Consider the following 12103-nt stretch of genomic DNA (forward strand, 5'->3'; position numbering starts at 1 on the left):
CTGCCATGTTCCCACCATCACCCACACATCCACGTTCTGCTGCCATGCAGCTGCCGGCGTCGGGTCGGGATACAGGTCCTCCCAGAATGGAAGTCCGCTGGGGACTAAAGCTTTCCAGAAAGCCATCTGAGCTCCCCAGAGCACCTGTCAGCATTCAGGCTGTGAAGCACGTGCAGCTGGTGACAGCCGGTGCGGAGCGGTCCCTGAGGTCATGACGGGTGCAGCCAGCTGGGCAGCCTGCCTCCTTGGCTCCTTTAGAGCAGGGGCAGCACATTTTGGGGGCCGAGGAGGGGCTAAGGGCCAGCAGCAGATGGGGGACTGCTTGGTAACAGATGCCCCTGCGTCAGCATCCCCTGGGTGTGATCCTGGATCAAGAGTGAGTCCCCAGGGAGGCGTAGGCATGTGTGACACGTTTCGGGGTCCCTGCATCTTCAGCACAGTGCGTACCTGGCTTCTGACAGGTGACTGGCCTCAGATCCTCTGGCTGCCCAGCAGTGTAAGCATCTGGGGACTGTGACGCAGAGGCCCACTGGACTCCGGCAAGGGTGGAGAGCCCAGGAAGGAGACTGTGGGCATGAGGGCCAGCACCCTGACCTGAGGGCACCGAAGACTGCTTCTGCTCACCACTGCCCTCAGGAAGGGCGGGCTGCCGGCTTCTCAGTGGGTCAGAAGTCAGATTCCATCTGAAATACACTATTTCACTTCTGATCATTAAGGCAAACAAACTAGAACCACGTAGACTGAGGTTGCCGCCCACCCCCAGGGCCACCTGTCTGTGGCCTGAACCATTTACCAAGCCTTGGAGGTGGCTGGCCCCAGGTGTGGGCGCCTCCTGGCCTCTTGCCCTCTGTTGGATAAACACTGGGGTCAGAAGGCTGGGGCAGAGCTTCAGAGATTTGCTGCCCCAGTATGAGGCTGCTGGGCCCCCCTCACCCTGCCCCAGGGGATGAGCCTCTGAGCACGTCAGAGGGGAGGGAGGAGGGGCCCGGCAGGGAGCCGGGGCCAGGTACCCTGGAGCCTCTGAGCACATTGTGGGGGAGGGAGGGGCCAGGCAGGGAGGGGCCTGTGAGCAACCCCGGGACTCAAGATAGTCAACATTCTCCACAGAGGCAGGGCCCTGGGCTGCCACAGGGCCGAGCTGGGAGATGATGCCGGGGCCTGCCCCCGAGTCAAGCCTCTCCTGGGGTGCCAGTTCTCTGCCTTTCACATTGGGAGCCCCAGCAACACTGAGTCTGAACTCTCGCTTCTTCCACAGAGGCAGCTTCTTACCGCACGCCCCTGTACGGGCAGCCCTCCTGGTGGGGTGAGGACGATGGTGGCACGCTGCCCGACACCCAGCGCCAGGGAGAGCCCTATCCAGGTTGGTCTTGGGGCCAGGCTGGTGAGACCCTGAGGGCTCCCAGAGGGTAGTGTGTGAAGGGGACAGCCTGGGCTTGAGGAGCCCACTCCAGGTACATGGGGCCTCTCTCCCCTTCTTGGGTGGAGTGGGTGGTCTCGGCTGAGGAGGATGGTGGCAGCTGGCTGCCCCAGGGCCCAGTCTGAGGACGTCTTCCTACTCCAGAACGTCCCAAGGGGCCAGTGCAGCAGGAGGGGGAGCTGGACGGCTTCCGTGCCCCCGCTGAGCCTCAGGGCTGTTCCTTCCGACGGGAGCCCAGCTACTTCGAGATCCCCACGAAGGAGACCCCACAGCCATCTCGGTCCCCTGAGGTGCCGGCACACGAGATGCCCACGAAAGATGCAGAGGCGGGTGGGGGCGGAGCGGCCCCCGTGGTGCAGAGCCACGCCTCCTTCACCATCGAGTTTGATGACTGCAGCCCGGGCAAGATGAAGATCAAGGACCATATCACCAAGTTCTCCCTGCGCCAGCGGCGCCCGGGCAAGGAGGCCACACCTGGCGAGATGGTGTCGGCTGAGACCAAGGTGGCCGACTGGCTGGTGCAGAATGACCCGAGCCTGCTGCACAGGGCTGGCCCTGGGGACGACCGCCACAGCACCAAGAGCGACCTGCCCATCCACACTCGCACCCTGAAGGGTGAGTGCCCAGCGGACGGCCGTGCCAGTCCCGGGACAGGCAGGGGACGGGGTGTCGGCTGGGTCTGCACGCCTGCCATGCTGAGGGGCCGTTGAGCTGAGGTGACTTCTGTCTTTCAGTTAATTGCTTAGGAGCCACCTGCCTGGGCAGGGGTCCGGCCCTCGAGCGCCTTCCTGTTGCACGTCTTCTCCACCCCGTGTGGGGGGCCCTGAGGGCTGGGCTGCTCTGCCAACTCCCAGGCATGGGGGGATGAGGCTGCCTGAGACCCTCTGCTGTTTCCTTTCTGTCAGCCTGACAAGGTGGGGCTCCCTGTCTCCCTCAGGCCACAAGCACGAGGACGGCACGCAGAGCGACTCAGAGGACCCCCTGGCCAAAGCAGCCTCAGCGGCCGGGGGGCCCTTGGAGGCCGGTGGGGAGCAGGTGCGGCTGCAGAGGCAGATCAAGCGGGACCCCCAGGAGCTGCTGCATAACCAGCAGGCCTTCGTCATCGAGTTCTTCGACGAGGACACGCCCCGAAAGAAGCGCTCCCAGTCCTTTACACACACCCCATCCGGGGACCCCAAGGCTGACAAGCGCCGTGGCCCCACAGTGGCCGACAGGGACCGCCCCAGTGTCCCAGCCCCAGTCCAGGCAGGGGGCCGCAGCTCAGGGCCACAGAGGGCTGGCTCGCTCAAGCGGGAGAAGACAGAAGAGCGGCTGGGCAGCCCCTCGCCCGCCTCCCGGACCCCTGCCCGCCCCTTTGGTAGCGTGGGACGCCGCTCCCGCCTAGCCCAGGACTTCATGGCCCAGTGTCTGCGGGAGAGCTCCCCGGCCGCCCGGCCCAGCCCTGAGAAGGTTCCTCCGATGCTGCCCACTCCCCTGACACCCCGTGGGGCCAGCCCTGTGGGCCCCCCGACCCCACCGCCTGCCCCCGCTGACCCCCAGCTGACCAAGGCACGGAAACAGGAGGAGGACGACAGCCTCAGTGACGCAGGGACGTACACCATTGAGACCGAGGCGCAGGACACAGAGGTGGAGGAGGCCCGGAAGATGATCGACCAGGTGCGGCCAGCAAGAGCCCTCGTGGGGAAGAAGGAGCGGGGAGGTGAGGCCGGGGTGGACGCTGTCCTGCCCCGGCCCAGCCCTGACTCCTGCATCTGGCCCAGCCAGGCAGGAGGGAGCCTAGTTTGCTGCCCACAGCCCCTCCCCTCACCTTCCTGGGGTACCGCCGGATGGGTCTGTATCCCATCCAGCATGCCCCACTGACAGCCAGGCTGCACGTCCCGGCTACCAGCCACTTTGGCCAACCAGGTCCCTGTTCTCCCGGTGGCCTGGGGGTGACCAGTCAGTGGAGGGTGGGGAGGTGGGCTTTTCTGACCCTCCATGCCTGGGACCATTTCCTCTTGGCAGGTCTTTGGGGTGTTGGAGTCCCCTGAACTCTCCAGGGCATCTTCGGCCACCTTTCGCCCAGTCATCAGAGGGGACAGAGATGAGTCTGGTGACGGGGGCATGGCCCAGCGGATGGCTCTGCTGCAGGAGTTTGCCTCCCGGCCACTGGGTACGGCCCCTCAGGCAGACCACCAGGTACAAGCCCAGACAGCCAGCCCAAGGAGGGGCTGGGCAGAAAGAGGGCAGCGTCCAGGCCGGGCCTGTGGTCAGGGGGCCCCTCAAAGGGCGAGACTGGACTTTCCTCTGAGGGACACATTCACCTGGAGGGTGGGCTGGGGCTTCCATGAGAAGGGATCGGGGCCAGGTGGCCCAGTGTCGATTTGAGGTCCTGGGCAAACGGGGTCCGAGGTCAGGACAGGGCCACAGCTGCCCTGCCATCCTGGAACTGAGCTCCATGAGGCTTCCTGGGCTGGGCAGGCAGGGTCACACCCGAGCAAGTCCAGGCGAGGTGACTGGACCGCTGGCTGCCTTGGCAGGGGCATGCTCACTCGTGCAGCAGGCCCAGGGTGGTATGCGTGCCCGGGGCTGCTGTTGGGGGCTGCCTGGATGCCCCTCCTGTTCCCTGGCACCCCTCCTGTTCCCTGGACGCCCCTCCTGTGCCCTGGCCTCCGTCCTGTTCCCTGGATGCCCCTCCTGTGCCCTGGTGCCCCTCCTGTTCCTTGGCACCCCTCCTGTTCCCTGATGCCCCTCCTGTTCCCTGGATGCCCCTCCTATGTCCTGGCATCCCTCCTGTGCCCTGGATACCCCTTCTGTTCCCTGGTGCCCCTCCTGTTCCCTGGACTCCCCTCCTGTTCCCTGGATGCCCCTCCTATTCCCTGGTGCCCCTCCTGTTCCCTGGCGCCCCTCCTGTTCCCTGGCACCTGTCCTGTGCTCTGGTACCTATTGCTCCTCACCATGGGGCTTGCCTGGAAACACTCCCACCCTTCTCTCCACAGGGCCTCCCAGTGCCAGGCTCCCCTGGGGGTCAGAAGTGGGTGTCCCGCTGGGCCAGCCTGGCCGACAGCTACTCAGACCCGGGCCTCACAGGTGAGTGGCTCCAGTGCCGGGCAGGAACAGGGGCCAGGCCACTGACCATGGACACAGGCTGCGTCTTCCTGTGCTGGAGGGCCTTCAGACCAGCGGCCCTCTAACCAGCTGCTTTTGTGCTCCACAGAAGACGGCCTGGGACGTAGAGGTGGGGAGCCTGAGGGTGCCCTGCCTACGCGCACGCGGCGACGTCTCCCTCAGCTGCCCAGCGAGAGGGCCGACAGCCCTGTGGGCCCCGAGAGCAGCAGGAGGAGCGGGCCTGGGCCACCGGAGCCGAGCGTCGAGCAGGCCAGCCACCTCTTGGGCCAGGAGGAGTTGGATCCTGACAGCCTCAGCGATGCCAGTGGGTCGGATGGGGGCCGAGGCCCTGAGCCAGGGGTGGAGCCACAGGACAGCAGACGCAGGAGCCCCCAGGAGGGATCCACGTGGAGCAGGGGTCGGCGCTCACCAAGGGCCCCTGGGGAGCCAGCTCCAGCTTCTTTCTTCATCGGGGACCAGAATGGGGACGCTATGTTACCTAGGAAACCACTTGTGGCTCCAGGGGATGGGGAGGGCCCAGGGCGGGCAGCCCAGCCCAGCCCCCCAGCACGGGACGGTGTCTATGTCAGTGCCAACGGGAGAATGGTCATCCAGCTGCGGCCTGGACAGTCCCCAGAGCCTGACAGCCCTGCCCCGGTCTTCCTCCGGCAAGAGAGCTTTACTAAGGAGCCGGCCAGTGGTCCCCCAGCGCCTGGCAAGCCCCCTCACATACCCAGCCACCCACTTCTACAGGACCTGGCAGCTACCCGGGCTGCACGCATGGACTTCCATTCCCAGGACACCCATCTGATCTTGAAGGAGACCGAGACAGCCCTGGCGGCCCTGGAGGCCCGGCTGCTCTCCAATTCTGCAGATGCCGAGTGTGAGGGAGGCAGTGCCCCGAGGCTACCAGATGATGCCCTGTCAGGGGACTCGGACGTGGACACTGCCAGCACAGTCAGCCTGCGCAGTGGCAAGAGCGGGCCCAGCCCCACCACCCCCCAGGCCCTGCGGCCACAAAAGGAGATGTCGCCATCCCCACCAGCTGCACAGGACCCAGGAGGCACCGCCCTGGGCAGTGCCCTTGAGCAGCCATTGGAGAGGCAGCGTCGCCCACTCTGCCCGATGGACACGAGCTGTGGAGAGCCGGTACGGCGCTCAGCCATACGGCGTGGCCACAGGCCCCGAGGGTCCCTGGACTGGCCCAGTGAGGAGCGTGGCCCTGTCCTCACCCACCCATCCAGCTCAGATGTGACGGCCTCCAACCATGAAACCCCTGAGGCCACCGGGGCAGGACGGCTAGGGTCTCGCCGGAAACCAGCGGCCCCACCGCCATCTCTGGCCGCTCGGGAGGAGCAGAACCGTGGCTCAGCCAGCACCCCAAAGGGGCCACAGGTCTTGACCCGCTCCAACAGCCTGTCCACCCCTCGCCCCACACGGGCCTCCCGGCTGAGGCGGGCCCGGCTCGGGGATGCTTCAGACACTGAAGCTGCGGACGGTGAGCGGGGATCCCTGGGCAACCCTGAGCCTCCGTGCCGGCCAGCTGCTGAGCAGGCCAAGAAGCTGTCGCGCTTGGACATCCTGGCCATGCCCCGGAAGCGGGCCGGCTCCTTCACAGGGACTAGTGACCCCGAGGCAGCCCCTGCCCGCACCAGCTTCTCTGGCCGCAGCGTGGAGTTGTGCTGTGCCAGCCGCAAGCCCACCATGGCCGAAGCACGGGCTGTCGCCAAGAAGGCTGCTGCCACAGCCACCAACACAGGTCCCCGCCAGCCCTTCAGCAGGGCCCGCTCGGGCAGTGCCCGATACACCTCCAGTGAGTGTCAGGGCGGGTGGGAGGCGAGGGCCAAGGTGGAGCCACCAGTGGGTCTGCAGTGTCCTGGATGCCAGCTGAGTGCTGGCTGTGTGCCCCTGGCCCGGGCACTAGAGGAGCCTCTGTTCCCAAAGCTAGGGTGGGTGGGTTGCTAGACTCATCCACACACACGTGCATGGGCCGAGGGCAGGGCCCGCATTCCCCTGGTGTGGGCAGAACACCCTGACCGTCTCTGGCATGGAGAGGTGCCTTCCCTCCCTCAAGGTGGGCCTCAGGGCCCCAAAGCCCAGGCTGACCCTCCCCACTCTTCCCATACTCCTGGCTCAGGCTCCTGGCGGTGTGGGATCCCCCCGCCATCTGCCAATGGGCCTGGGGTCTGGGGCCTGAGGCCTGGAGAGGGCTCTCCCGAAGATGTCTGCCGCAGCCCGGTGGCTCAGTGAAGAGGGCAAGGTACACCCATGCCCTCTGCTGGTAGCTGCTCTAACACCCTCCTGAGCCTGCAGGCCCTGTAGCCAGGGAGGGAGGGAGGGCTGTGAGCAGAGCCCTGCCCCGCCCCCAGGTCCGTGGGCACAGTAAGCAGGAATAGGCTGCTGTGGCTGCCAGAGCTGGCCTCCTACCTGGGGTGGCTCGACGTCTGCGTCTGCAGAGTGGGGTCCACCCCACCTGCCAGGGGAGCTGAGCTGTCCTGCAAGTGAATTGGTTTGAGGCCAAGGTGCTGCTGCTACTGCCTTCTGCCCTGCGCCCCCAACCACCCATCCACCCACCCCCAATCCCAGCAGAGCCTCCTCCCTGACTCCCAGCCCAGACTGCTGGCCGCACTGAGCAGGCCCTGCACGTGGCGGAGGCTGAGGCAGCATTCACCGGAGGAAAGAGTGGGGCAGGGCCCAGGGCCACCCTGCCTGGTAGAGCCTGCCACCCCTCCCCGATGTGGTGCACTGGTGATGTGCTGCCTGAGCCTGCCCCTCGCCAGCATCCCCTCTTGCAGTGCGGGCATGAAGCTGCTGTCAGGCTCAGAGCAGGGGCTGGTTAGGAGGCCGGGACTCTGCCCAGGACGGGCCGAACCTGAAGCATCGGGTCTGACACACTGAAGCAGGCAGCAGGGAGGGGCTGCAGTGGCCTGGCTTAGGCTCCGACTGCTCCTCGACCGCCTGTGTGGTCCGGCACAAGCTGTAGCAGGCAGGTGCTGGTGGGGAGGTTTACTCTGGTTCGGGGTCTGCCAGGTACTGCTTTTCTGCCACCTGTGAGGGGTTTCCCACCCAGTCCAGTGCAGACTGGGACACAGCCACTGGCCTCTGAGCCCCAGGCCGCCTTTCCTGCATGTGCCCTGGGCTGGTGGGGCCTTGTGGCCCCCAGAGCTCAGCAGCTGTTGGTGCTTCAGTGAAGGGCTGCTGGGTGGGGGCATCGGCCTCAATGCTGCCCAGCTGTGAAGTGCTGAGCCCTCACCCAGAGGGACCCTGGGACCACTGCAGGGTGCTGAGTGCTGCTTTGTTCTGTTCTTCCTTGCTTTTGAAACCAATTCACTCACCAAGACACGCGTCGCCGGCAGCAGGGTTCAGATTACACGTCCACCTCCGAGGAGGAGTATGGCTCCCCCAAACACACACGCTCCCATACCTCAACAGCCACTCAGACCCCGAGGGCTGGCAGCTCCACCCGGGCCTGTTCCCGGGCTCCTGGCTCCCGGGACACAGACGACGATGAGGAGGAGCCTGACCCTTATGGTTTCATTGTGCAGACGGCAGAGATTGCGGAGATCGCCAGGTGAGCAGTCCATTCAGAGTAAATCCACTGGGTGCCTTTTCTTGGGTGAGAGCACCCAAGAGCAGGGACCAGGCTGGGAGCTCCCTTCTTGAGTGGATAGATGGTGGGGCAGATGGCTGGCTGGCTGGCTGGATGGATGGATGGACAGAAGGGTGGGTGGGTAGGTGGATAGGTTGCTTGATGGGTGGATGGCTGGATGAGTAGGAAGGTGGATGGATGGATGGATGGGCGGATGGATGGGCGGATGGATGGATGGACGGATACATAGGTTGATTGGTGCATGGATGAATAAGTGGATGAATGGATGGGTAGAGGCTGGGTGGGTAGATAGAAGGATGGATGGAAAGGGTGGGTGGTGAATAGATGGGTAGATGGGTGGATAGATGAATAGGTAGATGGATGGGAGAAGTTGGGGGTGGGTGGATGGATGGAAAGGTTGGTGGGTGGTTGAGTTGATGGGTGGGTAGATGAATAGGTGGATGGTTGATGGGAGAGGTTGGGGGTAGATGGATGGATGGGTAGATGGGTGGGTAGATGGGTGGGAGAGGTTGGTGGTTGGGTGGATGGATAAGTGGGTGGATGGGTGGGTGGGTGCAGATCTTCCCTGGAGGTGAGACCTCCAGTACAAGGAGGGCCTCCTCGAAGGTTTCATTAGAAATGAACTCCCTCACGTGGTCATTCACTAACGGGGCCCTCTCCAGGCCGGGCACTGGGAGCACGGGGTAGGAAGTGATAGTGGTTTTTGCCAAGCAGCGGTCAGTACTGCCAAGGCAGGCCCTCAAAGGCTGTGGGGCAGGCAGGGGAGGTCCCAGGTCCCAGGGCAGCAGGTGTTTGTGGCAGAGGGTGCTGAGCTTGAAGCCCATGAGGCACCTGGAAGGGGGTGGCCAGCAGCAGGCAGCCCTTAAAGAGTGGCCCATGCTGGGATGCAGGTTCAGGCACCTGAGGCTGTGAGCAACATGAGGTCGATAGGGAAGATGTAGGGGGCTTGGAAGGAAGGGGACTAGGGACAGGGCTCTTGGGATGCCTGAGGTATTGGAGGGAGCGTAGGGAAGAAGGCTGTCGTCAGCTGAGGAGGCGGGTATGGGGCTGGGGCTCTGGACAGACATTGCCCCTGGGTAAGAAGCGGGTGGGGGCTCCAGGCCTGAGAGCAGGGAAAGGAAGGGGACATGAGGGGCCCATGTGGGTTTCTCAAGTTCTCTGCCTCCCACGGTGGGTGAGCTGGAGCATGCGATGTGCTTGGGAGGGGAGGCCAGGGAGTGCTGGGCGGGGTCCCCAAGGGCCAGCAGCAGGCACCAAGGCAGGGGCATGTGTCAGTTGGTGTCACCCAGAGGTGGAGGGATGGCTTCCATGTTTTGTCTTGATGTGGGAGGGTGGACCCAGCTGGGACCCAGTCCTGAGTAGGGCCAGGGCAGACTGTGGGCTGCGCAAGTCCAGCCGGGCAGAGGGTACTGAGGCTTTCTCCAGTCATGCCAGTGTCTGGCGAGGGCTGTTGTGCCCTGGAGATAGGGGCAGGGGGAGGGTCTTCAGAGTGGTCTGTTCCTTGCGTGACTGCCAATGTGGGGGGCTGAGGCGGCTTGGGGTGAGGCCTGTCCTCATGAGGATGGGTGGTTGCCAGTGACAGTGGCGCACAGGCCTGGGCTGAAAGCCTACGTGGGGCCGGACCTGCTAGTGTCCCAGGTGCCTACAGGGCTGGCAGGACGGGTGACGAGCAGTGGGCTCCAGCAAGGACTGGTGGTTGCTCCCGGCCCCCGGCAGGCCCCTGTCCTCGCTGGGAAGTATCTTTTACCTCAGGAGGGTGGAGGCCTGTGCCTTCTCGGCACATCCTAGGCGGGCTGAGCCAGGCGCTAGGCCTCACTGCCCTGCAAGGGGTCCCCTGCCTCTCTGGATCTGCCTGCCCCACCCTCTGCCCAACCCCCACCCTCAGCATGAGGAGTGCCAGGCTCTAGCTGCTGTGACCTCAGCCCCATACGCCCTTCCTTGCCTCAGTTTCTCTGCCTGCAGAGCTGGGTGCCCGTGGCACCCACCATCCTGTGGCTGAGTCCCATCCATGCTCTTCGGGCCCCGCAGCTGTGATGCTGGCCCTGGGGGCAGGAGAGGGAGGATGTGTGGCCTGCCCTGAGCCAGTGGGGGTCTCTGTTTGTCAGGCTCTGTCCCAGCCCCCCACCATCCCTCCTTGTGGCTGTGGGAAGTTGTTATGGCTAGGCCAGTGTTTGGGGAGTGCCTCCCCCAGGCCCCACCTCTGGCCAGCAGCTGCCTGGGACCTGGGAGGGGCTTTGAGGCCTGTCTGGCCCCTGCTGCCCCAGCTTCCTCGTGCAGAACCTGCCATCTTTCTTGCCGGCTGCAGGCTGAGCCAGACACTGGTGAAGGACGTGGCCATCCTGGCGCGGGAGATCCACGATGTGGCCGGGGACGGTGACGCACTGAGCTCCTCGGGGCCTGCCCACAGTTCCTCCCTCAGCAACATGCCCAGCACGCCCGCTTCAACCATCTCTGCCCGGGAGGAGGTGAGCCCCAGGCTCTCTGAGGCCCCTGTGCCAGAGCTACCCTCGAGGAGGGTCAGGCCAGGCCCCTACAGCCCTTTGCACGCCTTGGCTGAGGCCCTGCTGCACATCCCCACTTGGCAAGAAGAGCATGTCCCCCTGGGTCAGCTCCCCAATCGGCCACCCGGAGAGCCTGTGGTCTGGGGAGCTCTCGGTGCCCAAGTCAGGCGTGACTGTGCCATCGTCCCCAGCACAGTTGCCTCCACGGTGGGTTGGGGGCGCAGGAGGGACCCTGTGCAGACGGAAGGTGGGTGTGCTCCGTCCACCTGCCCAGCCGGAGCAGGGAGATGCAGCTGGCCGCAGACTGGTGGGAACCTCTGCCCAGGGCCCACAGCGCCCACCCTCCCTCTCACAGCTGGTGCAGCGCATCCCTGAGGCCAGCCTCAACTTCCAGAAGGTGCCACCTGGCTCGCTGAACTCTCGGGACTTTGACCAGAACATGAACAACAGCTGTGAGGACGCCCTGGCCAACAAGACGCGGCCTCGGAACCGAGAGGAGGCAGGGCACCCAATGCCGCCACGGAGCTGGGTGTCCGGGGTGGGGGGACAGGGGCGGGGTCCTCGAGGGCGAGGGCCGAGCTGATGCCAAACTCTTGCAGGTGATCTTCGATAACCTGATGCTGAACCCGGTATCCCAGCTGTCGCAGGCCATCCGTGAGAACACAGAGCACCTTGCCGAGAAGATGAAGTGAGTCAGCTTCCCGGCATAGGTGGACGCCCAGGCACCAGCACGCTCCGTGAGCTGAGACTCAGGCCTGGCTGACTCCCTCAAGGGCAGCGGTCGCATGGGTACACTTGTGTGCACCTGAGCAGCCAGCCCTTCCGTGTGTGTGCAGCTCCCAGTGGGCAGACCCTGAACTCGGGAGCCAGCACTCCAGGGCTGCCCTTCCCCGCACAGCCCTCGTCCCAGTCCCAGCCCTTCCCACTGCCCAGAGTCAGGCACAGATGGGACTTTGGTGCCTGTCAGCCCAGGTCATGCATCAGGCCTCAGTTTCCCCCTTAGGCCCAGGTGGGGTGGGTCTAACGGGGAAACTGAGGCCTCACCATGGCAGGGGAGGTCTGGGAGACTCGCCCCTCAGCTCTGTCATCCCCGTCCTTGTCCCCCATTTCTACTTCTCCCCACCTTGGACAGGATCCTCTTTCAGAACACAGGGAGAGCCTGGGAGGACCTGGAAGCCAGGATCAACGCCGAGAACGAGGTGCCCATCCTGAAGACGTCTAACAAGGTGAGCACCAGGGCCCCGTGCCCCTGGGCCTGCCCCCAGCCAGCCTGGTTTTTCCTGGCTGGCCGCAGGCCGTGTCCCAGCTCCTGTACCCAGAGCCCCGGGGCAGGGCCGTGACCCCTCAGAAGTCAGCTCCACCCCGCTTCCTGACACGTTTCCAGGAAATCAGCTCCATCCTGAAGGAACTCAGGCGGGTGCAGAAGCAGCTGGAAGGTGAGTGTGTTCCAAGCCCAGGGCATCGAGGGAGGCTGGCAGGGCCTTGTGG

General features: G+C 64.8%; 1 protein-coding gene across 6 annotated transcripts in view; it reads left to right on the forward strand.

Annotated features, from left to right (window-relative positions):
- CEP170B (centrosomal protein 170B) overlaps positions 1 to 12103 on the forward strand; it is a 31142-nt gene that overhangs the window by 16947 nt on the left and 2092 nt on the right. For 3 of the 6 annotated variants that reach the window (XM_010343908.3, XM_039462871.2, XM_010343910.3), the window contains exons 7-18: positions 1256 to 1360; positions 1562 to 2032; positions 2355 to 3073; positions 3422 to 3595; positions 4396 to 4486; positions 4614 to 6317; positions 7844 to 8075; positions 10420 to 10579; positions 10971 to 11114; positions 11215 to 11303; positions 11748 to 11841; positions 12000 to 12051. In XM_010343908.3, coding sequence (XP_010342210.1) covers positions 1256 to 1360; positions 1562 to 2032; positions 2355 to 3073; positions 3422 to 3595; positions 4396 to 4486; positions 4614 to 6317; positions 7844 to 8075; positions 10420 to 10579; positions 10971 to 11114; positions 11215 to 11303; positions 11748 to 11841; positions 12000 to 12051 — 4035 coding nt within the window. Of the gene's footprint in view, positions 1 to 468; positions 665 to 1255; positions 1361 to 1561; positions 2033 to 2354; positions 3074 to 3421; positions 3596 to 4395; positions 4487 to 4613; positions 6318 to 7843; positions 8076 to 10419; positions 10580 to 10970; positions 11115 to 11214; positions 11304 to 11747; positions 11842 to 11999; positions 12052 to 12103 lie in introns of those variants that run through there. The other 3 variants (XM_010343911.2, XM_039462872.2, XM_039462873.2) reach the window with 3 other exon arrangements.

The sequence above is a fragment of the Saimiri boliviensis genome, chromosome 2 (assembly GCF_048565385.1).
Source record: "Saimiri boliviensis isolate mSaiBol1 chromosome 2, mSaiBol1.pri, whole genome shotgun sequence".
Taxonomy (NCBI): Eukaryota; Metazoa; Chordata; class Mammalia; order Primates; family Cebidae; genus Saimiri; species Saimiri boliviensis.